We start from the raw sequence: 25,392 nt of genomic DNA, 5'->3' as shown, positions 1-25,392 counted from the left end.
TCAATACATACCGAGCACCTACTATATGCCAGGCACTGGTATAGGCACTGGGGATACAGAAATACCAAACAGATAAAAATTCCTTCCTTCTAGGAACTTTTATTCTCTCTTTCTTTTTTTTAGTGTGAAAAAAAAAAATGAGTTGGGTACAGATCAGAGTAATCTTCTCACCATAATTTAGTGAAAGTCAACCTGTGATACATAGACTGGGTTTTATACAAATGCATGCGTGAGTGAATAAATGCACAAATGAGGCCCTGAGGGAACGTGTGGACACAGTCACCTAAGCTCTCATCACTGAGAGGGAAAACAAGTATAAACATGTCTGCTGAAAATGGATCGGTAACATCATTTTCCTGTGAAGATAAGGGAACGCTGGATCTTTTACATTTCCTTAGTAAAAGTGTAAACCAAGCAGGCAGCGGGTTAGGGAGAGAGAAAAAGGGAAGACCTACTTATGTGGGTAGGGAGTTGAAGCTAACTATCCTTGGCAAGGTATGAAAGTAAAGGAGAGTCCAGGAGGGTGGGGTGTTTGTCGAGTGTATAGGAAGGCTTTGTGGTACCCACCTGTGAGTCAACGCATGATACCCTGAGTCCTTCTCCTGGTCCAAAGAAAGTCCCTATTGGTTGAAATCTCTGAGATGCAAATATCATTGTCAGGCTATGTTCCTTGTCTTCTTTCCCAGGATTCTCCGCCTTGGCTGTACCTCAAAATCAACTAAAGAACTTAAAAAAAAATCCCCCCAAAACACCTAAATATCTAGGCTCCACTCCCAGTGAGTTCAAAACTTAGGTCTGGAGAAGGATCCAGATGTCTGTACTTTTTAGATCTCCAACGTTGTTCCAAAGCACAACCCTCTCTAGCACGTGGTCCTACTTCCATTATTGTGTCTGCCTTGGGGAATGACTTAAATGCAGGTGTAGATCTAGCAGTGGGAGAAGCACAACTTAAGTGGGCAAAGCCCTTCCTTTTCCTGTCTCTCAGGCCCACTGTCATTGTTTGTGACTCCGCAGATCTGTCAAGGAGTTGCAGAGGGCAAAATCCTCCGGCTTCATAGAGTCTGGTAAAGAATCAACAAAGCCTTAGAATAATAGAATCCACAAGCCTTTGAATCATAGAATTTTAGAGGCAGAGAGGATATCAGAAGGCAGGTCCAACCTCTGAGCCCTATCAATAGATTTTCACCGAGTGTGACCACTTTTGTTCCTCTACCCCTCCCCCACATAAATAAATAAACAAACAAAGCTTCCCTATATTGAATTGAAATCTCTCAGGGAGTTTACATGAGTGTAGACAATGGACATATAAACAGAGAAGCCCAGGTCAGTGTGACAAGTGCTTCAGTGGTGATCAAAGTGCTAGAGGAACACAGGGCAGTAAATGACTCATTTGGAAAGTGGAGGAAGAGGGTATTATCAGGGAAGGCTTCCCAGAGGAGGTAGAGGTTTCTGGGACTCTAGATGCTTGACCTCAGGGCTCTGGATTCCTACCCTGCTCTTTCACCTCCCCTTTCACTCCCTGGGGTTGAAAAGCAGACTTTGGTATTTGACACACCAAGTTTCACAGCCCAGCAGTGCCACTTGCTCAGCTACTGGACCTTCAGTGAATTATTAATCTTGGAGCCCAAGTCTCCTCATTTCTAAAACAGGTAGCAAGACCTGTCTCATTGTGGGGTCCTTACATAGTAAATAGCAGCTATAAAAGTGCCTAATGCAGTGCCAGCCATAGAGTAGATACTCAATGAATAGATGTGATTATTGTTGTTGTAATTTTTGAAGTCCTTGGTTCATATAAAGCATGAGGAGAATGAGGTGTGTTGGTGCCTGGACTGTCCAGAAGGCTTCCTCTTCTTGTGAGATAGTGCCTGGGAAAATGTCAGCAGGTTTCATGAAGTTATCATACGGTTTGGGTGTTGTTAAGGGCTTGAGGGGCTTCAGGGAAGGCAAACTGTGACAATCGCATGAGATGGAGAAGCAAGAACAGAAGACTACTGTTACCACATACGACTGCAGGATTCTCTCACAACGCTGTGCTGCATTGCAGCCGCTGCCCACATGGTTTAAGGAGCTGAGTGCTTAGAGCAGAACAAGAAGAAGATATTACTTCCCATGACATCATTGTAATCCATGATGTCTCTATCCCTCAGAAGATAAACTCTATAAGGTTGGGGGTTTGGTATAGCTCGGCCATGGCTGTACTCCCAATCACTAGCACAGTGCGTGACCTAAAAATGGTCATTCAAAGAGCAGTTGTTTAAAAAATGGATTTAATCCAAGGTGCTTTTGGTAAATCCAAAATGTAGGCTCGCCTTGACTTTCTCTTGGGTTTGTTTTCCTGCCGCCCTCCCTTAACTTACTCTTTTATCCTCTGAGATCTCCTTGGGAGTCTAAATTTCGTGCGCAGCTCACACTACTTGGGCCCAACCTAACTCAAATGTGTCCCTTCACTTCTTTGCCTTTTGAAAGACAGGCCTGCCTGCAATCAAAGTATCTTTGTCTTAATGAAACTTTGGAGATCATCCAACCAACATGAATTTTCTGGACGGGGAAGCTAATGCTCTGAGAAGTTCACTGACTCTTCAGAATCTTACAAGTCGTTGAGGCTCAGCTAGGAAGAAAGTTCTTGCCCCTGCTTTCAAATTTGGGGCGCAACAACTGCTCCAGGCTGCCCTGGTGTATGTAGCACCTCCAAGCTTGTGGTGAGGGCTCCATGTTCAGAAAGACTCACCCTGCCCTCCCTAGGCCCTTGCTCAAAGGGGTCCCCAAACCCAGGGTACATACCACGCACAATGGTTACCCCTGTGTGCTCCCGAGTCAGGCTTCCGGAATTCAAGTGCCTATTTTTCTACTTACTAACTGTGCTCTTGGGCAAATGCATTTTAATCAGTTCAAATTGGCTTATCTGCAGAATGGGCATGATGATAATAGTACTTTCCTCACTATGGAGATTCAAAGAGGTAATGCATGAAAAACAGCATCATTATGTTTTCCTCCTGTGATCCAAGTTCCAGTTGTGACAATCAAACTGTCTAAGCAGCTGAGGTCACATATTTCCTACTCTTGAAGTGCTGGGAATTTAGTTCCTGTGTTTCTTGGGGGGGTGGGGGGAGAGCATTGCCACAGAGAAGCCTCTGCACTGCCTCTCATCCCCTGTAGGCAGAGGAAGCACAGGAGAAGATGCCGTGCTCTTGGACTCGAGTGAAACGTTGGATCCAGTGCAGCTTGGCTGCACCTAAAATTTTAATGTAAATTGGCTGTGATGCCTGTGCAGGGGCCCAGATTTAGAAGCAGAGCAGGACGACTCTACCCAGGCTGGTGACAGGCCCGGAGCAGTGTTCCCATTGGAGAAAGTGGAGGGCGTAGCAGGAGGGAGAATTCGCTCCGTCTGGCCTGGTGGCACTGTTTTATTAATGATCTGGAAGAGCAGCGGAACAGTGACTTTAATTAAATTTGCCAGTGATATTAAAAGATGTCAGGAGCCACTGCTGAGGACACAGACACCTTGCAGATGGCCCTGGGGGTGTTAGGAAAATAGTCCAGGAGAGAGATGAGAGGCTGTGGGCTGAGCTGGGGCTTCAGTTTAGCGTTGGAAGAGGAATGTGACATGGGGACAGAGGGACATCATATGCAGAATATACCCTAGGCCCATCCTCTTTATCTGTGTCTGTTCTGTTTCCAACAGATTTCTAACTGATCTTCCTGCTCTGGTCTTGTTCCTTTTCAGCCATCCTAAGCCCTTTAGCCAAATTGCTTTCTCTGAACTACAAATCAGACCATGTCATTCTCCTGTTTAATATCCTATCATTGACTTTCCACTGTCCCCAGGATACAATCCGACCTTCTCAGCCTGGCATATAAGACTTGCCATAAATTGAGTCCCCGCTACATGTCCAGTCTTCTGGACGCTTATATTCTTCCCCTCCTGCCTCACACTCAATTCCTTGTAATCCCATGCACACAGCGGGATGGTCCATGTCTCTGTGTCTCTGCTTAGGCTGTTCTTTTTGACTCGAATGCCCTTCCCACTTCCTTTCTTCCTCTTCCTCTTCCTCTTCCTCTTCCTCTTCTTCTTCTTCTTCTTCTTTTGACTGAAGTTCACTCATGCTTAAAGACTCATTTCCGGGATCACCTCCTCCGGAATGCCTTCCTGACTCCCCAGGCTGGCTCAGTGCCCTCTTCATGTTCTCTCAGCTTTCTGCCCTTACCCTCACATATTATAGTAAAAGTGAAGCAGGAGGCAAGACATGTTTCATTTGTGCAGCTGTCTACCTTTGCTAGGACCGCATCTTCGAAAGAGAACGTTGTGTCTTGTTTTCCATTTTGCCCTCGAGCAGCAGCTAATACCAGGCCTGGCGAATCACTGGCTTTTGTTAATTTTTGTCAAACTGAACTTACGGAAGGAGAATATTCGGGGGGGAGACTGCATTGGGCAGCGAGGACACCCCCAGTAAGCCTGGGGGCTAGAAAACTTGACCAAGTGGCTAGTCTCTCCTGTTAGGCTGTGTGGGGCAGTCATGGTTCCTAAGTCCACAGAGGACTGGACTGGGGGTCATGGATGTTCTGTCACAAAGTGGGATGTCTTCGTAAACTGGAGTAGTTAAAAATCATACATTTTATGTCATCTGTGTGTGAGTTCTGGCTTTGCTACTTCCTTGCTTTATACTCTCACTTAACTTAGTTTCTCAAAACGTAAAATAGGGATTAAAAATAGTACTGCTCTCATAGGGTTGTTACGAAGATTAACTGAGGAAGTACTTAGCATTACCTCACAACAAATGCTTCCGAGTGTTAGCTACTATTCTTAATATCTGCATTTTTTGGGGGTGGTTCTGGAAGTTTCAAGCTGAGTCATATCCGAGTGTGCCTTAGGGCTGATTTAGAGCCTTCTGGAAAGATTTGGGTATCTAAAGCGCTGGGGTGGACCCCCAGGAGGTTGGGCTCTGTCTCAATTGGTATCTGGGGCTGGGGCAATGGCACAAGAAAATGACCCTTGGCTTGATCATCAGCGGTGTCCCTCTCCCTCTAAAATCTCAGAAAACATTTCCTGGCAGGGCTGGAAAGAACAACTGGGAATTCACAGGTCGTTTTCCACCTTCAATTCCAAAAACTTTGTGCAAGCACTTATTAGCCTTCTTCTTACCTTGTTTTCTTTCATCCTGTCCTTCCGTTCATTTGTTTTCTCAGGGAAAAGTCTTCTTTGACTGGCCTCTGATTCTGACCACATGATAGCATATTTCCCATAGAAAACCTGTTGCCATAGGTATTTGTGAGGCTGAGGAGAACAAAACCTCCTTAGTTATCCTGCTGGGCAAGAGACGCAGGAGTCTTTGTCCCCATTAATCAGGATAATTCCATGTCCTTTAAGTGCAGCAGGCCAGCCCTCATCCCTAACCTGTGGATAGCCCACCTCCTTGGGGTTGGCTAACCCATCCATGCAGCTGCCACCTCTTGTCACCATCTTGGCTCTTGATCAAAGAGCTGCTCCAGCTGTGCCCACCTTCTGTCTCCTCCTGCCTGGTGCTTATTAGAATCCACAAAGTGTCAGGTTTTCAGAGGTCAAAGCAAGGTGCCAAGATCCTTCTCTGTCCATGTTTCTCCAGGGTGCCAAACCTGTGAATGGGGTCTCTGAGTATAGCGCACATTATGAGAGCTTTGTCCACCTTTGAATATCGATGCTGGGCATCGCCTTCCTCTTCCACAGTCATCCTCGTAACCTTTACTTTCCTGAGATCAAAGCCCCAGACACCTGCTGTGATGACCCCCAGTACCTGGAGTAATGGGGAATGTGGGCCTCAGCACTTGGCTGCCATTCTGGGGAATATGAAACCAAGCTAATCCCCAGAGCCCTTTGGGAGGAAGGCCTTCAAGATTACAGTACGCACCAAAGCATACTGTGTCCCAAAGAGAATTTGTCTTTGAGGACAAGCCTTGGGAATTTAAAGAGGTCCTACAGAGCCTCTAAAATCAAGTCAAGATTTGTTTATGAGATTTATATATTCTTTTTCTCAAACAAATGGCTGTAATTCAGACATAAAATGACTTGAAGAAGGCTGATGTCAGAATGTGTTAGTCTGCTCAGGCCGCCATCACAAAATGCCATAGACCGGGTGGCTTACACAATAGAAGTGTATTTTCTCACAGTTCTGGAGGCTAAGATGTCCAAGATGGAGGTGCTGGCCAGTTCGGTTTCTGGTGAGTGCTGTCTTCCTGGCTTGCGGATGGCCACTTTCTCACTGTGTCCTCACATGGCAGAGCGAGTTCTCTCTTCCTCTCCTTGTAAGTCCAACAATACTGTCAGCTTAGGACCCCACCCTTATGTCCTCGTTAAACCTTAATTACCTCCTTTTTACCTCCATATCTTCCAATACAGTCACGTTGGGGCTTAGGGCTTCAACGTACGAGTTGGTGGGGGAGACACAATCCATACCACTGAGGAAACTTCCTTTCTGGCTGCGTTTATTTATTTCAGAAGCATACATTTACTGAGCAGCTACTGACTAAGTAGTTACTTAGGACACCATGATAAACAGAATAGACATAGTCTTTGCCTTTATGTCATTCACAGTTTAATGGATGAGTTTGACATTAAACATATAATCTCACAAATTCAAAGTTTATAAGTGTCATGAAGGAAAAGTAAAAGAGTGTGGTGAGAGGACATAACAGAGGGAGTTGACCATTTCAGGGGGTGAGGACAAGGTTTTCTGAGAAAGTGACACTTAAGCTGCAATCTAAAGGGTTGTTGAGAGTGGGGGTACAAACAAAAAACAGTCATTCCAGCATGTATAGATGATGTCATGTGCAATGGTCCTGAGGTGAAAAATGACCTGATACGAAGTCCATTGTTGCTGAAAGGTAGCAAGAGGGAGAGTGCCGGGAGATGAAGGGGAAGAGGAGGAGGAAGATAGCTCCTGCAAAGCTTTCTAGGTCATGGGAAGGAGTCTGGTCTTTATATTAAGAACAAGAGGAAACTACTGAAGGGTTTCAAACAGGGAAGTGATAGCATAGGCTTCGGTTTTTTAAAAAAGATGAGTGTGGCTGTGTGAGGAAATGGCAAAGAGAACAGCAAGAGTTGGAGAGGTGAGTTCAGTCTGGCAGTTACTGCACAGGTTTATCAGGTGAGGAGTAATGGTGTTTTGGGCTATGATGGTGGTGGTAGAGATGTAAGGAGAGTTGATAGGATTTAGTGTTGGATTGGATAAGGAAAAGGTGGGAGAAGAAGGCTTGCAGACTAGCAAAGACCTACCTTTTGGCACGAGTAACCGGGTGGGTGGAGGTGCTATTTCCTGAGATGGGAAGCCGTGGAGAAGGAGGAGCAGGTTAGGAGGTGCAGGACCTGAATCCTTTAAGATGCTGTACAGGTGTCAATCAGCATTCTTCTGTTACTAAAAGTATCCCACACGTTTACAGCAGAGGGGGGGAAATTGGCAAGTAGTTTTTGGTTTGTTGTTTTTAGCTATCGCGTGGTTATTTGTATTCTCATTCTAGCTGAAGGAGGCAATGAGTGGAAAGATGAGACTAGTTTCCGTTGAGTTTCTTTCCATGCTTCTGAATTTATGCTCACCTGTTAGTGCTTTGAGGCTAGGAGATGAGGCTGCATTTCACCCCCAAATCTTGTCTACAGTTAAAAATAAAAACTTATTTGAGAGCCACTTGCACGTCTTATTAATAGTGATTTCTACCACTTGGCCCTCTCAATGTTTGGGTCTGGAATTTGAGTGGCTGACTGAGCTTCGTTTTCTTGTAACTGGATACCGAAACGGTTTCATAAGCATGTGTTGCTGGAGGGCGAAGGGGTGCTGTGGACATAGCTTCCAGCCCTTTGGTGTAGCTACACGGTAGGTAGCATTTACTACAGCATTAACTTGCTTCCTCTCCTAAGCAATCTCAGAACGATAGCTCACCTGCACAAGTTTTGCATTGGGGGAAGGAGTTTTTCCCTAGGGGGCTCAATTGCACACAGACAACGTGTTCTGTTTTGGGGGTTATCTCATGATAACAGTTTAATTCAGTATGTGCTCTTATAAACCCATGTTATACAAAATTCTTGAGTATGATGATAGTGAGGTAAAGAAGGCTGAAAACCCTAGAAATAGTGTAAGTGGTTGAAAATTCAGACCATTCTTGGCCTATTTTAAGCTGATTTTTGAGAACTCTCACAGATAACAGTAGGTTTGGGAGACAGGACTAGACGGGCATCATTTGTTTCCATTACCAATATCCCCAGCTATTTTAAGCCATTCTTCAACTGAGTCTCCAGCAGATGGTCCTGAGGACAGACCAGCTATTTGTGCCTCCCACTAACATGTATTTTTCCAAGTGAGAGACTGCCCCATATGGTAGTGCAATATGTCACTCGAGGTGAAATATCAGTTTGTATTGGTGGTGGAAACCTGCCATTTGCACCTCCCTTTTCCTCATGCCTTTTCCTGCCTCTCTGATCTTTTTTAGGTCTCTGGCCTGTCAGGAGGACCATTGGTGCTGCAGTGGAAGCCAGCGGCTAAGTCTTGTGTATGGCGTGGTTAAGGTTGCAGCCTCTCACCTCTGCCTTCCTCCATTTTGGGCTGATTACCTTTGTGCTCTTCCTGAATGGTCTTCGGGCAGAGGCTGGTGGCTCAGGGGATGTGCCCAGCACAGGGCAGAACAATGAGTCCTGTTCAGGGTCATCAGACTGCAAGGAGGGTGTCATCTTACCAATCTGGTACCCGGAGAACCCTTCCCTTGGGGACAAGATTGCCAGGGTCATTGTTTACTTTGTGGCTCTGATATACATGTTCCTTGGAGTATCCATCATTGCCGACCGCTTCATGGCATCTATTGAAGTCATCACTTCTCAAGAGAGAGAGGTGACTATCAAAAAGCCCAATGGAGAGACAAGTACAACAACGGTTCGGGTATGGAACGAAACTGTCTCTAACCTGACCCTCATGGCCCTGGGTTCCTCTGCTCCTGAGATCCTCCTCTCTTTAATTGAGGTGTGTGGTCACGGGTTCATTGCTGGTGATCTGGGACCTTCCACCATCGTAGGCAGTGCAGCCTTCAACATGTTCATCATCATTGGCATCTGCGTCTACGTGATCCCCGAGGGAGAGACTCGTAAGATCAAGCACCTGCGAGTCTTCTTCGTCACTGCCGCTTGGAGCATCTTTGCCTACATCTGGCTCTATATGATCCTGGCAGTCTTCTCTCCTGGTGTGGTCCAGGTTTGGGAAGGCCTCCTCACTCTCTTCTTTTTTCCAGTATGTGTCCTTCTGGCCTGGGTGGCAGATAGGCGACTGCTCTTCTACAAATACATGCACAAAAGGTACCGCACAGATAAACACCGAGGAATTATCATAGAATCAGAGGGTGACCACCCCAAGGGCATTGAGATGGATGGAAAAATGATGAATTCCCACTTCCTCGATGGGAACCTGGTGCCCCTAGAAGGGAAGGAAGTGGATGAGTCCCGCAGGGAGATGATCCGGATTCTCAAGGATCTGAAGCAAAAACACCCAGAGAAGGACTTAGATCAGCTCGTAGAGATGGCCAACTACTATGCTCTTTCTCATCAGCAGAAGAGCCGCGCCTTCTACCGGATCCAAGCCACCCGTAAGATGACTGGCGCAGGCAATATCCTGAAGAAACATGCATCAGAACAAGCCAAAAAGGCCTCCAGCATGAGCGAAGTACATACTGATGAGCCTGAGGACTTTGTCTCCAAGGTCTTCTTTGACCCGTGCTCTTACCAGTGCCTGGAGAACTGTGGGGCCGTACTCCTGACAGTGGTAAGGAAAGGAGGGGACACGTCCAAGACCATGTATGTGGACTACAAAACAGAGGATGGTTCTGCCAATGCAGGGGCTGACTATGAGTTCACAGAGGGCACTGTGGTTCTGAAGCCAGGAGAGACCCAGAAGGAGTTCTCTGTGGGCATCATTGACGATGACATTTTTGAGGAGGACGAACACTTCTTTGTGAGGTTGAGCAATGTCCGCGTAGAGGAGGAGCAGCCAGAGGAGGGGATGTCTCCAACAATACTCAATTGTCTTCCCTTGCCTCGGGCTGTCCTGGTGTCACCTTGTGTGGCCACAGTCACTATCTTGGATGATGACCATGCAGGCATCTTCACTTTTGAATGTGACACTATTCATGTCAGTGAGAGTATTGGTGTCATGGAGGTCAAGGTTCTGCGGACATCAGGTGCCCGGGGCACAGTCATCGTCCCCTTTAGGACAGTAGAAGGGACAGCCAAGGGTGGTGGTGAGGATTTTGAAGACACGTTTGGGGAGTTGCAGTTCAAGAATGATGAAACTGTGTAAGTAACCTTTTGGAATTCGGTCCCCCTCCATCCCTTGCCATATCCTTCTACTCCCCTCTTTACAACTTTTCCTTGTATTTGTGTTAATGTCAAACTTTGGTTCCATCACAGGTGTGCAGGATCAGCAGACGCTACTGGCAAATTCTGCTTCCAAACTGTCCTTCAGTTTTCTCACTTTACATTGTTTCTGGGCAAGGAATCCTGTAGCAGGATCTAAGGACACAGATTTTGCCCACCGAAACTCAACATGATGGCTGGTGGAGGTGTGGGGTGACACAAGTTTTGATACCAACTTTTGGAGAATTCTTGGGACTAAGCAAGAGCTAGGAGACCACTTGGATGTCTCCTTCCTCCTCTCCTCATACTAAGGGCTTATATGAGCTTTGAAGCCAACCCTTTCCATTCTGAGACAGTGATAGCCCAATCAGGACATCCTCAAGAAAGCAATTGGCATTGGCTTTTTTCCCCCCAGTGCCATATTGCAGTTGTGTAACATGACAGATTTCAGGCACCTTTCCTTCAATTTTGAAATTGCAAAATTGATTGAAACTTGGCAGTCTGTTTAAATGCCCACAGGCTATTTCACGAGGCTTGCCCGGTCTAGGTGAGATGAGTCAGTATGGCTTGGGTACTGGATGTATCTTGGAGAAGCAGAGCTCCCAGGGCAGCAGCCACCTGTCTTTAGTCACAGGTCTAAACTCCACAGTCTGGCTTAGCAGTGAAGGAGAAGCCTCTTAAGAATTGTGGAAGAAAATACATCTTCTGTGTGGTCATCTCTTTTTATAGTCCAGAATTCTCCTGCAGTAGTTCTCACGTCACTGCCCCATTTAGTTCTTGTCACACTGTGAGTATTGCACTTGTTTGGCCTCCATAACTCTAAGGCCTCCCTCCATTAAACCTTCTTGTAATGGGTGTTCTGTCCCTTTCTCAGATGGGTAGCTTTGAAGAAGAAAGCAGAATTACTTTCCCCAGGATTCCCAGCTTATGAGAGGGGAGACTTTCCAGGGTGGCCAAGAAGGATGGGGATGAGAAATGGGAAACTTGTCTCTGAATTCCTGCTCATATCCAAGCAATAAGCAGTAGCAGGAGAAGGTGTGACAAACAAAAGGGGGATATCAGAAGGCGGGATGAGAACATGCTAAAAATACTTTCAGTGGGAAATAAAACCATACAACTTCCAGAAGAGGGAAGGAAGGCGCTCATGGAAAAGGGGGTCCATAGAACCGAGGGAGAGAGATTATAGAAGTGCTTCTTTCCAGGTCCAGCCTTGGGACAGAGCTCAAAGGGAGTTCGGTTCTGATGACAACAGAGCTGAGTGAGTCATTCAGGGGACTCTGCTCTTGTCCTTCCTCAATTTCTTCCTAATAATGTGACTTTGGGCAAGTCATTTGGTCTCAGCTCTGGAACTAAACTGTCTCATCTGTAAAGTGAGAATAACGATACTTTCCTTGCTTAGAGGCAGAGTTGGATCTTTTTGTAGTTCCTCTTAGCTCTAGGATTTTCTGAGCCATAGACATAGGTGCACAGTGTAGGTCATATTTGTGCTAGCCAAAGATGGAACAGGGGATATTGTCTCCTAAAGTGAAATAGCCATTGACAAATTGATGTATTAGAGCTCTGTTTAGTCATTTTGTTGGGAAGAATAGTCATTTGTTAATGTAAATAGAAACCTGTGCCTTCTAGAGAATACTATCGTTTATATGTGCTCTGGGGAGAGTGTTCATTCATCCATACAAATGAAGGACAGGCCCTCTCTGGGAAGACAAACTCTGTGAAATTTCCTATACGTTTATGCAATGTCAGTATATAAGCGCTTATTGTCAGGCATTAAATGACATCAAGACCACAGCATCGGCCATGATTTAACAGACATGCGGTGCCTCCTGTTCAGTACCTATCCTACCGAGGGCACTGAAGGGTAGTTTTTGAGAGATCAGAGACTTGGCTTCCAGTTTCTTTGTCCCATTAATAATCAGTCGTGCACCGAAGATTTCTGAATATGCTAAACCTTCATATTTGTGCTTTCAGCTTGGATAATACCTCAGTGTAAATATGCTTTATGAATGATCACTTCTGGGTGATATTGGTTCTAAATGTATGTCAACCTCCCCATGACTGAAATTCTGATCCAGGTATTCTAGGGTTGGGTGAACAAGTCTATGTTCCCAGCTATTCCTTTGTTTTATTTTTTAGACTTCAGTAGACTCAGACTACCCTTTTGGTCTTCTTCATTGCTGGAAAATGAGTTCAAAATCTGCTGGTCTCTCCGTACATCGGTTCCCTACACTTGATACTTTAAATTGTAATTTTACAACTAGAGGCAGTATGATGTAGCAGGAAAACCATGGACTCTAAATATTCTGGGTTAGATTTTGGCTCTACTACTGAGTTGATCATGTAGTTTGGGGGACTTATATTAATGTATGAGATTAGTTTCTCATTGTCAGAATGGGGACAATAATGTCTCTTGCAGAGCAGTTATGATGATTCAAGATATGGTATATGATGTTCCTTGTACATGGTATACGCTTAGTAATTGAGGCCATTAATAGTATTAGGTTGGTGCAAAAGTCATTGCGGTTTTTGCAGTTATTTTTAACCTTTTAAACTGCAATTACATTTGCACCAACCTAATAATATCGATGAAATAGCAATATTCTTCAAAGATATCGTTAAGAGGATCAGGTCACTTGGCTCTGTATGTGACCCTATTAATAAGCATGCTAGTTTTTTGGTTACCATGAGGATTCCTAATCTAAACTCATAAAATATTAGAACCAGAAACGACCTTAGAATATCTTTGAGGCATGTTTCTCAGATTTTAATGTGCTGATGAACCACCCACGGATCTTGCTAAAATGCAGATTATGTTACAAAAGGTCTAGAGTAGGGCTTGAGATTCTGCATTTCTAATAAGCTCTTGATGCTGCTGGTCCCAACTGAGATTTGAAAGGCCCGAAAGCTCTTGACTAAACCATGAGACCCAGGAAGGAAAGTGGCTATTCAAATGACTCACTTAATTGAGTCATGAATGCTTGCTTTCCAGTTCCACCTGAAATTGCAAGCTCCAGTCCGATTCAACTTGAGCTTAGCTAGAACCCAGTTCTTTCCTGAGACCCTGCTAATTGCGGTACTAATCTGGAAACTGGCACTGAAAACCTCAGGGTACCTATGTAGAAGTTGTGTGATGCCGGGAACAAGTCCACTTTCTAATCCTCCTCTCTTTGTGTAGTTTTCTTTGCCTACCAAGCCGGGTAGCAGTACCCATTTTGCCTTCACCATACTCCTCTAAATCTATTAAGGTTGAAGCCAAGCCGATGCTCTCGCAGTAATATTGGGTCCATGAATTCACTTATTTGGTTTTATGCTTTGCTTCTTCAAAGATGGTAGGATGGCAAAACACGAACTTTGGAGTCTGACGAACAGACGTGAGTTCTTCACTCACCAGCCGTGTAACTTTGAACAAGTCACTTCACTTGTCTTAATCCCAGATATGTTGTTGGAATAATAGGAATAATAATATCTATCCTGCTGCTGTGTGACCAAGTGCTACGTACAAACGCAAAGAAAATGCACTGTTAACACAGTGCCTGCTCGTGAAGGTGCTCAGTCATTCAGTAAACATTAAATGTCATAGTAGGTACAGTACTAGGTACTGGAGATAAATAAATAAGAAAAGCTGGCAACTCAGCTCTCAAGGATCTTCTCCGGTGGAGAGGGTGGAGAGGACACAAGGGTTACAGACAAATCAAAACACGTGGGAGAAGTGCTATGGTTGAGAAAAGTTCAATAAAAGAGGAATGAAATCTCCTTGCTGTGTGTATGGCACCACTAAAGTTTTTAAAGCAGCCTTCGTTTATGGTGTAGTGGTGAAGTAGATGACGTGGGGGTGGGGACATGATTACTTTAAACCCACATCACAATCAACTCTTGACATTTGATTGGGATGCTATTGACAACTTCAAGATCTAGAAGAATCCCCACCTTTGTGACTGCAGCACATCACGAGAATTGTGGCCTTTGAGCCTGCTGCCGGCAATAGCAAAACCTCACGGAGATGTGGGTTCTGCTGGCACGTTCATCTCACTCACCAAACACGTGCCTGGCTCCTGTATCCCAGGCTCACAGCACGCCTCTGCAAAATAACAGATTATTGCAGCTGATGGACCTTTGGTGTCTCTAGGACTACTCAAAGTCACCGATGTCGAGCATGTAAATGCCAAGATCTACTATACTTAAATAGCACAGGCCTCCTTCGAAGAAGAATGGAATATTAGCTATGCAACAGATTTCCCAACAAAATTAGAATGTTAAAGCTGGAAGGTATCTGACCTCCCATTTTTACAAATTATGAAGCTGAGATTCAGAGAGGGAAAGTGACTTGTCCAAGATCACACAGTTGATGTGAAATAAAGTTGGAGTTGGAAAGGGCTTTCTAAAGGCTATAGATTTGATATCTCCTCCTCCCTGTTTGAATTTTTTATTTTTCTTTTTACCCATCAGGAAAATGTTAACTTTGGAAAGAACATGGAAATTCTTGGGTGGAAGATGCTCTGGAAGTGCAAATCCAAGAGTATTATGTGGCTAATGACTAAGAATAATAATGTATTATGGACTATTTTTAATCCCTTGGTTCACCTTGAGACTGTTGAGGAAGGAAAACATTGAGCAGGTAGAAAAAAACAACACACAAAACCTTTATTTTAATGATCTCTTACTGAGGAAAGGTGACAAGCAGAGCTGGGACATCTTTCAGGCAGTGCTGGCAAACTACAGATAAGACCTTGTTCCATGAAATAATGAATTTTTTTCCAAAATGTTGCAGGCCATTCTCTTCCAGGGGTGCTTTCTCCGTAAAGTTTCAACCCCAAGTAATCTTTCCGTCAGAATCTATAAAAATCTGGAGTGCTCCAGGGCACAATGTGCACATCCTTCAATTTGACTAAAACACAGTAGGCCTTTTCTTTTTCCTTTGGCTCAGCAAAGTGTTAGGATAGTCTCTTTCCTGCCACCAAGGGAGATTGTTTGCCTCCAGAATGCCTTTGCTGTGATTGAGAAAAGTTACAAGGTGCAAGCCTAGCAAGGGTGTGAGTTGGGTGGAGGTCGTGATAATTCTCCCTTAGCTGGCATCCCTCCCTTTCTCTTTTCTTCTGCCTTCAGTGCCTGACTTCTAGTAACAAAATGTCTCCCCAGCTTTAGGTAAACAATCAGTTACCAGGGCCCATGGCTTCATGGAACTCCCAGTGGATCTGTGTACTTGCTCAGGGTTCCTGAAGAAGGGATTCCATATCTAAGCCAGTTGTTGAATGGGGGAACGAAACAGTACAGTGGAACATTTCAAATAGGTTGTTCAACTACAATTCTCCCTCTTCTGGACCCAAAGGAGTGACTCAAGACTACGTGGCCTTTTTAGCAAGAAGCCTTTGATATTTTGCCCACAAAAGCCCCATATCCCAATGATTTTTTTCTTTTCTTCTTAATTACTGAAATTACTGAAATTATTGTCAAAGAGTATATCAAAGAAAGACGTATTTCAACTCTAGGATCCATAAAGCACCCAAGTCTACTTAAACCTTACATGTCTGCAAAAATCTCCCAAAGTCCAGAGCCTTCCAGGTTAACTTGCTTTGGGCCTAAAGGTACAGTATCCCCTGGTAACACCCCCTCTACCTGATTTAGTCAGAGCATCAGTGTGTCCAGCCTTGGTATTCTCATGTTGGTTTGCCCTCCAGAAAACTCAGTGTTACAGGGATGGAGATTCCACCAGGGAGAATGTCGGGATGGTTTTAGGAGAAAGGCACATTGTGATTGGAGATGATCACATGACTGTCCAGTCAGAAAATGAAAGTCTTATCCTCAAAGCAGGTTCTCCTGTGCACTCCTTGGAGAGGTGCTAGTTGGGATACTGATGGAGAGCCTGCCACCGCCTTGCTTCTTTTGTCTCGACTTCTGGCTCTTAAGGTCAAAGTTTCCTCATTCAGTCACAAGGGCGACAGAAAGGGACACTTGGGCCACGCGAGATGGGTGAGTGGGGAGGACTCTTCCATGTTGTCCAACCTGTCATCAGCTTCCCAGACGCATTGGGTGGTGCGTCAGCACTCACTGCTTGTGTACCCTTTGGCTGTTCCCCGTCAACTGCACAGGAAGGTAGAATTCAGAGCTCGGTCTTCAGCTTTTTCAAGGTGTTGTTTTCCTTTTTAAAAGAAAAACTAAGTTGTGCTTTGAGAACGCAGTAGGAAGCCCTGGCACAGAGTCAGTGGTTAGAGGGAGGCGACTCCTTGTTCTGCAAATAGAGCAAAGTCCCCCTATTTAACTTCTGTGCAGTCCGGAAGCATTTTGCAGGAATCAGTGCTTTGAGAGTTTTGCCAAATGACCATGAAGGAAAGCACATAGGAAACATTCTCAGCTGGCATGATAGTTATCATTCATAGGAATTATATTCCCACCACTCCCACCTACCAGGTACTCAAGTAGAGAACAAGATAAAATTGAAAGTGGAACTTACTCATTATGGAAAATTACGCTTTTATGAAAACTGAGTCATCACTAGGTATGTGCGTATAGGTCAGTCCAGCGATACACGGCAGCATCCTGACCCTTTCCCGCTACGGGCCAGCAGGCACAGACACAACCTGGTTAACGTGTCCCGGCCTGAGCCCAGCTCACTTCCCACTTGGTGGTTAGGGCTCATGGAGAACCCGTTAGTTATGACACAGACATTTGTCCCTAGTAGTCCATCTTTTTCAGAGCTCCTGGTCTTGATTTGTCTACCTTTTGGTTTTCTCCTCTTGCAACCCACGAGTTCTCTTTGCGAACCCCACTACCACCTGCCCTCTCTTCCTGAGCTGTGGTGATGTGGGGTGTACTCTGTCACCGTCACTAGGGCTAACCATGGCCCTGGCTGCAGATTTTCAAAAGCGTTCACTTTACTTTCCTGCTCAGACCTTATTTGTTGTTTGTATACTCTTCTCTTACACTTACTCTCTTTTCTAAACATCCTCTGCTGCATCTTTCCTTTCTCTACTGCATTTGCTGCTGGTACTGCAGACACTGGTGCTGTGGTTTCCACTCCTGCTCACACGCAGTGCCTTCCTCCCCGTTTCTGTTAGTCCCGTCGTCTCCTCTTTTATTCTTATCCTATTCCCTATATCCCCTTCCTTCACACTGTTGGCGTCTGTACTTGGATTGCCTTCTGTCTGCTGTTTGATCTACAGTTTCTTTGAGTGATCAAGAACGAGCTGTGTATCCCTTAAGAAAGCCTGTCATTCGGACAGAAAGAGCTAGTTCACGATAATACCAAGAAGACAGATACCTCCCAGGAAGCAAACCACTCACTGTGGTACTCTTTTCTCCTTCACCACAAAGGGTTTGCCTGACTGTACGTTAAGACAGGAAGGTTGAATTGTAGGGATCCAGCACAGCCTGGAACTGGTATCAGGAAACCAGCAGAGGCTGAGGGAGCCCTAGGGACTACCTTCTCTTTCTGATGCTCTCCCTCCTGGGCCACGTGGACTCTGTCTCTTGGCATCTCCGCATCTCTCTGTGGCCATCTCCCTTATTGCTTCCAGCTTGCGATGATACCTCATCGACCAGTGGTCCTATCTCATGGCTCCATTGTCCATATATGCTTTCAGCTCCTACTTGAAAAAATTTTTCTGTTTTTCTAGCTCAAATTCTCAAGAGAGAGAGAATCTGATGGGTCCTCTCCACCCCTTTCCCCCCATCTTGGCCCTTTAACAGCCACTGGCTAGATGCATGTTGGTTGCCCTGTGTCAAGCCAAGCTCCTCTCCACCCCAACAGTTAGTCAAGCCAAACTCCTTCCACCCCTGGAGAGAGGGGTGGAAAAAGGAACTTGCCATGGGGATTCCATGGTAAGCTTCCCTCAGCAGTCGTGTCTATACATGGTGGGCAGTGTCACTTAGAAGGAAGTCGTCTGTCACCTCAAAACTGACAGTGTCTGAGGTTTGCAGTGCCTCAGAGAGAAGCACTGATTTTACGGTGGTCTGTTCTGAGGCAGTAGGCTGGAGAATAGGGGAAACAGCCACCTCTGGAGCCCCCAGCCCTATCAGATTCATCAAGCTGACCACAGACTCAGCAGCCAAGATTAAGCTGGACTCTGCCCAGATAAACAGAAAACATTCTGAGGGGCTGATGCTCGGTGACACAAATCTCAAGGCTACCAGGGTCATTTCTCCCCTTTACCCTCTTCTGCTCTGTCCTCTCCAGGACACTAGCGTCAGAAGTTAATCTGCTATCATTTTCAGATGCACTATTTGTGTACTGAGTCACTTTCAAAGCCTCTTTCTGGGTTTGGGTTTCCAAAACAGCCCGTGTTCCAGACTGAGACGGAAAGGTTCCCTGCCACTCATGCTTACCAGGGATAGAATGGCAGCCTTTCCCACCCCTCCCCTCCCCTGCTGGACAGCCGGTCAGTTGGACTGAGCTGGAGCCAGCAGGCACCTTTATCTTTGGGGCTGTAACTTGATGCCTTTCCAGGAACTCCTTGGAAGCCAGAGCATTCTCATCTCCAGGTGGCACAATGTGTGACTCTGTCAGGTGCCCATGTCGCAGAGCACAGGGCTGGGGTGTAAAATAGGACTTCTTTTGTGTCACCTCCAGTCAGTTAGTAGTGACTGTCCAGGGGCCATCTTGGAAAGGATTGTTGAGGCTGTATCTGGGCTCAACTGTGGTTGTGAGCAAAACACAACCAAATATCTGTCAATGCTAGCTTAGGTATGAGAGATGGAAAGAGCCTCATGGGATAAAGAGACCAGAGTCTCCATTTCACTAGGGTGCATTAGCATGAAGTAGCCACTCTCCCTCCAATACTGGGCTAATCCTAATAGGAAAAACTCATTAAATCACTCTTCTTCATCCTACATAACACAGAACCTTCTTGTATTCCCTGGATGAAGCCACAAGGACACACATTCCCATTGGACACATGAAGCAGATCATTCCCTTATTAGACCAGAATCTTCCAGAGACCCTGTTGACCTAATGGGTTTCATAAAGTTGACCAGTGGTTCCCAAGCTGATCCCTACCATAGGCCATTTTACTTATCTGCCCCTCCTCATAGAACCTGTGGTTTAGAAGATTACTAACTGAAAATTAATTAGAGTTCCTTTTACCCCCCATAAAATACAGCAAAAGATACCTAGTGTTACAACAGTGAGTTAATATAATTCTAGCCAAAGCAGAGAGAAATGACATTTTAATTAACCTATGTGGACGGTTCGAAGAATATATACTTTTTCTTTTGGAGGTTGGGGGAAAAGTAGAAGGAACATACCCAAGGGCCAACTTTCAAAGGAACTAACTGATGGAAAGTGCTTTGAAAATACTAGGCACTTGTTGTTTAAAGTTGTTTTGATGACAGTGACCGCGTGGGAGATCAGAACATTCTAGAGAACATGTGAGAGTATAGGGCACAGTGTTGGTTACCTGGGCTTCACCATTGTTCAGACCTTGGGGAAAGAATACTATTGCTGTTATTTTTCTTACACAATAAACTTCTAATATTTATATGAAAATATAAAAAAGTGTAAGAATATTGTCATAGCTTTAGGGTTACTATTACTACTTTCTTGAGACTAGGTAACAGAGTCTATGAAATATTAAGTAATTTACCCTAGAACACAGAGCTTCTAAGAGTATGTATCAAAACCTAGACCTTTTGATTCTAAATCACCCCTTCTTCCTACTGTGTTACATATTTCAGCATCACAATAAGATCATAACACTGAAAACAGCAGGCTTTCTTCTCCTCATATGGAAGAAGCTAAGAGAACATTCCACATTTCTTCCTTAACAGCAAGAGTTGGCTTCTTTCTTTTTAATTCAGGGGGAACTGGGCCCAGGCCCAGGGAGTTTGGCAAAGGCCTAAAAAACTCCTTAACGCCGCCTGCCCTGCTCAGAAATCTGGATTCGTCACCCTTGACCTCTGGCTCAGACCCACCCTTGCCCAAGCCTGTGCACAGAGGATTCCTGTTTGTGTCACTTCACCATCAGGAACTACCAACAGATGACACTTTGGCCGGCTGCCTGGGGAACAGGGCAAGGCTGGCTCAGGATCCTGTGTTCAGATGCAGGGAGCCTCCTTTGACACTGTGTACGTGGTGTCTGAGGGCATCTAAGATCAAGGGTTAGAGGGCCTGATGATGAGAGAAAGCACGTGGCTTTCATGGCAGCCCCTGGGGAGCCTATGAGACCCCCAAATCAATGAGGCTGGAAGCAACAAGAGAGCGGAGACCGGGAGGCAGGTGTTGGTCGCTCAGCATACAGTTAGCAGACATTTTCTGAGCTCATGCTGTGGGCTGAGCACAGTGAGAAAAGGTACTGTCCCTGTCTTCAGGGAGTTCCCAGTCTGGAATGTGTGTGAGAGTTGCTATAGAAAAGGGGACCTCCCAGGGCCGTGGCCACATAGAGGCACTGTCCCCTGCCTTTTGTTGGTATTCAGTTTGGAGTCATTAAAAGTGACTTGCACACCCCCTCCTCCAGTCAACTCCGAAGGACTTGTTAAGAAAAAATGGCTGATTGGCTTTGGCTTGTGGGACACACACAGCTCTAAGAAGTTGGCCTTAGGAGGAAATGGTCCCCAGGCCAGAGCAGCACCCGGTTCTTCCTGGTGTCTGTCAGATGCCTCACCCATCGTAGGGACACAAAAAACGTCTGTTGAATGAATGAATAAGTGAGTGAATGGAGTGACTTCCTGGCATGTCCTCTGGCTCTGTACCGGCTCCAAGTTGCAGCAAGCCCAGGGGGTATGGGACTGGAACACTCCCCTCAGGCACGAGGCCTAGGGCGTGCCCGCTATCACCCACTTTCCATGCCTTCCTCCTCTTCTCTTCCCATTTCAGGAGATCCACGGAGCCCCATGGCCTTGGGGATCCCTGAGCTCCTCCACAGGCTCAGCCCTGCGCTGAACCACCTCCTCACAGGGTCTGTTCCCGGGCTGCTGCTCGGCCACCTCTGAGCACTGGCTTCTTTTGATGCTCAGGAGACACCCTGTAATTCAATTAGGAGCTCCCTCCAGGAAGCATGTCATTATGTCCTATCTGGTCCTTGTAATGACAGCCCCCTGCCACTGTGCCCTGCTCAGCTGCCCAGAACCTTTCTCTGCAAGGGAACTAATCTGCTTAGCCCAGATTGGATGCAGTTCTGCACAGCGTTTCCTCGAAAGCCTCAGAAATGAGTCCCCACTAGCAGAAAGGGCCGCCTGGGGGGACCGTGAGGGCTCACTCGGTGTCACTCTGCTCTTTGCCAGGAGCTGGGAGTGGCTGAGTGGGGGCTGAGCAAGCTCCATTCTTCTCTCATGGCCAGGTCCCCGGGGTGGCCCCCAGCCTTCCTGGGGGTTAGAAGGGAGATGAAAGGAGGTTGAAGGTATTTGCCTGTTTTCCATGTTAGCTTGGGGGAGCGGGTATAAGATGATTAAGTTACCTGGCATTTTACCTACATTAATTCAAATGTTGCACTTTGGGGGAAGTCCGGCTGCTCTGTTTCGAGCTATGGGGGAGGTTGCCTTAGTTGTCTGCGTGACTTTCTTGACTCCTTTGGGCTTAACTTCTGTGAAATGTTTTAGATGCAGGGGCAGTGCCTCAGTCTGCCACGGACACCGCTCAGGGTGGCCTCTCCCCGATGCCTCCCTGCCTGCATTGAGGTTTACGTGAGCCCTCGTCTTGAGGAACCCAGATCCTCTCTTTGCCATTATGTGGGATCTGCCAGAAATGCCACTGACAGTCTGTACTGGGTTGAATAGAGGCCCGCTGCCAAATTCATGTGTTCCCAGAACCCAGAATGGGACTGTATTTGGAAATAGAGCCTTTGCAGATGTAATTACTCATGATGAGGTTATACTCAGTTAGATCCTATGGCTAGCATCCTTATAAAAAGGCATGTGACCACAGAGATGAAGATACAGAGTGATGAATGAGCTAAGGGCCTCCAGGGATTTCTGGCAAACACCAGAAGCTAGGAGAGAAGCATAGACTAGATTCACCCTCAGAACTTCTGAGGAAGCCATCAATCCTGCTGACACCTTGATTTCAGGCTTCAAATCCCAGACCATGAAAGAATACATTTCCGTTGCTTTCAGCCGCCACGTTTGTGGTAGTTTGTTACAGCAGCTACAGGAAACTAATACCCAAGCTCTGCATAACGCTGCGGTAGACTTCCGTGAGTGGGGGACCACACACTGACGGTCAACACACTGGTAGAGAAGAGCACTGCCTCTGGGGTTCACTGTCCTGAGGGAAGTTAGAGGCAGGAGGAAGCCAGCGCTCATTTAACAGCTTTGTTATACACGGGCTGTGATCATAAACCTTTCAATTCCTCTTTGCAACTTAGACGAGGATCCAAAAAAAATAGAACGGCCGCTTTCTCTAAGCCACATACTCAAATCAGTTTAGTTACGTTATTACAGGTTTTTTAATGGCCTCTTACCTTCCAGTGTCCTTAGTCCTGGTCCATTGACAACTGCCCAGGGGCTCTAGCTGATGCTCTATGAAGCACAAGCCCATTTCTCTTTCCCAGCCTTTCAGTGGCTGAACTCTGGGCCATTGACAACAATGCCCTACTGTGTAGTTAGGAGTGTTTCATCTTTTGACTGGGGAGGTAAGCGAAGGCCCCATTCTCTAGATCCTGTCTCCCTTTGGAGTTCCCTGGTGCCTGACAGCTGGTCCTGAGATGCAGGTGTGTTATCTGTTTGTCCTGAAATGCAGGTATGTCACCTGCTTCCCTCTGCAAAGCTGCTGGCTGTGCAACGATTGAAAATGCCGTGGCTGTTTGTGATGAAAGGAGGGGCACTGATAGGTGAGTAGGTGTCACTGAATGAGCGTTGGGCAGCTGGAAGACAAAACTTTGCTTTATCATTTGCACAATGAGATTGCCAGTGACCGAAGTGTGAGAGCAACAGTGTGAGTAAAAGCCGGGTAAATAGGGCGGGGTGATGGAACGCTCGGACCAGGTGTCACACAGACCAGGTTGGAGTCCCAGCTTGGTTACTGATTGGTGACCTTACTGATTGGTTAGGTTACCTAACTTTTCACTTTATTTATCTATATCACGTGGATAATAATAGTACCTACCTCATAGGGTTGTTGTAACAATTTGACTATAAGACATTTAACGTAGTACTGAGTCTAAATTACTCATCAAGGGTATTATGTGCTAGTTATTAGTTAATTAATAGAATCCTAGCTATATTACAGCCACACTGACCTATGAGGTCTGGCGTTTTACTCAGTTTCCCCATTAATAATTATATTCCCTCCCTGAGCCCAAGGTGAGCTTTTAGGAAGAGAGACTGATCTAAAGATAGAAAGTCAAATAAGTCTTGTCTGGGGGAAGGTGGAGGGAAATATTCCAGCTTTCTTTGACGATGTCACAGAACATGACAGGCAGCTCTCCAAGGAGAGAGCAGCCCCAGGCCGGGATAGAAGGTGACCTTGAGGTTGATTCCTCTGCATCCTGATGTGGCCTCTATTGGACTTGTTTGGGGAAAGAAAGAAGTAACATGGAGAGAGAAGGCGAATCAAAGGAGAGGGAGGAAGGAGGGCTGGAAGGAGGGTGGGTAAAATCTTTGTCTCAAGGATAATTACATGTGAAATCACTTGCCAGTGGGACTCTGGGGCTGGGACGACGATACTAATTACAGTACAGGATCCGAGGGCCCTTGGGCCGTCTCTGAGCAGCAAGCAGGCGGTGTTGAGGCCTCTCGCGCTTGATCCGCGTCCCAGGCCCCCGGGAGTACCATCCACCCCAGAGCCTCCTGCTGATCAGGACGCCGACACAGAACAGTTACCCTTTCAGAGTGGACTTCCATCTGTGGGCTCAGGTGATGAAAACCACGGCCTGTGGGGCCTGGACTCCTCTAGGTGGAGAAGCCTGTTCTTGACGGTCAGGTGACCTGGAGTCAGGTGAGCAGCTCTCTCATTGTGCTGTCCAAGTGGCTGTCCCTTCTCCCCCTGTGCTGCCCAGAAGAGGAAGTTCCGTGACCGAAGAATGAGATCTTTTCCAGCCTCATTCTAGTTTTCCCAACTGGGGCCTCATACCTTTTTTTCTTCTTTAATCCTTGTACTTGGAGATGACTCATCCCTGCCTTCATCTTAGCAAGCAAGGCAGTTTTCTGACATCTAATGTGAACGTGGTAATGGTCATACGGCACAACTAGGTTACGGGGCAAAGGTGGAGGGATTTTGCAGGTATAATTAGCGTCCCTAATCAGTTGATTTTTAAGCCTTGACTTTAAGGGAAATTATCCTGGTGAGCCTGACCTGATCAAGTGAGCCCTTTAAAAGAGGTGAGTGTCTCTCTCCTCTTGGCCTTGAGGAAGCAAGCCGTGAGTTCTGCAGGGGCAAGGAAATTAATTCTGCCAACAACCTCCGGAGTTTGGAAAAGGACCCTGAGCCTCAGAGAAGACATCAGCCTCAACTGCCACCTTGACTAAAGCTAACTTGTTTCTAAACTTTTGATTCATGGAAACTGAGAGATAATCAGTGTTGTTTTTGGTAATTAGTTAACCCTGCAATGTCTGCAATTTGAAATACCCAGACAGCCACTCCAAGTAGTCAAAATTATGCCCCACAGTAGTCAGTTCTCATTATTTGCAATAGTTGTGTTCCATGAAGTCACTGAAAACACTGAGTGAGTGAATACTGAAGCATTGCCGGGGGCGAAATACGGAGTTAGGTTTCTGTGAGCCTCTGCTCACAACCTTTCATCAACTGATGAAACCTTGTTTTAAGTGTGTTTCTGTTTAAAGACACCTTGCTTAATATATGCTGTGGACTAACTAACATTAAACTCACAGCAACAGCACTATAGATCACGCCGGAACAAAGCTCATCTAACATGCATGTTTTCTCCGTAGGGCACCTCACGGCCTTGCTTTTAGGAACACGTCAGCTCTGTGCTTGGGGACCATTTTAAACAGCAAAATCACCACCACCACCACCAAGAAAACCACCAAAATGTGAAAAGAGGGCAGGAAGTAGACTGCAATAGGCACTTGTTTACAGTATGAGATGAAGCAAGAAGGCAGAGCATCCCCTGTCAGCCTCACCTGGGAACGTATAGTCAGGTGACCCAAAT

The 25,392-nt window shown here is 46.0% G+C and overlaps 1 protein-coding gene across 11 annotated transcripts in view; it reads left to right on the top strand.

The window, feature by feature from the left end:
- The window catches only part of SLC8A3 (solute carrier family 8 member A3), a 166,909-nt gene that overhangs the window by 54,792 nt on the left and 86,725 nt on the right, over positions 1–25,392 (top strand). For all 11 annotated transcript variants that reach the window (XM_074327282.2, XM_074327279.2, XM_074327281.2 and 8 more), the window contains one exon: positions 8,452–10,297. In XM_074327282.2, the coding sequence (XP_074183383.2) occupies positions 8,514–10,297 (1,784 nt within the window). In that variant the 5' untranslated portion in view covers positions 8,452–8,513. The remainder of the gene's footprint in view (positions 1–8,451; positions 10,298–25,392) is intronic.

This window comes from Rhinolophus sinicus, chromosome 3 (assembly GCF_057876585.1).
Source record: "Rhinolophus sinicus isolate RSI-liver-muscle chromosome 3, RSI-T2T, whole genome shotgun sequence".
NCBI classification, from domain to species: domain Eukaryota; kingdom Metazoa; phylum Chordata; class Mammalia; order Chiroptera; family Rhinolophidae; genus Rhinolophus; species Rhinolophus sinicus.
Note: the sequence above shows the minus strand (reverse complement) of the source record. Positions and strands in the feature narration are given on the sequence as shown.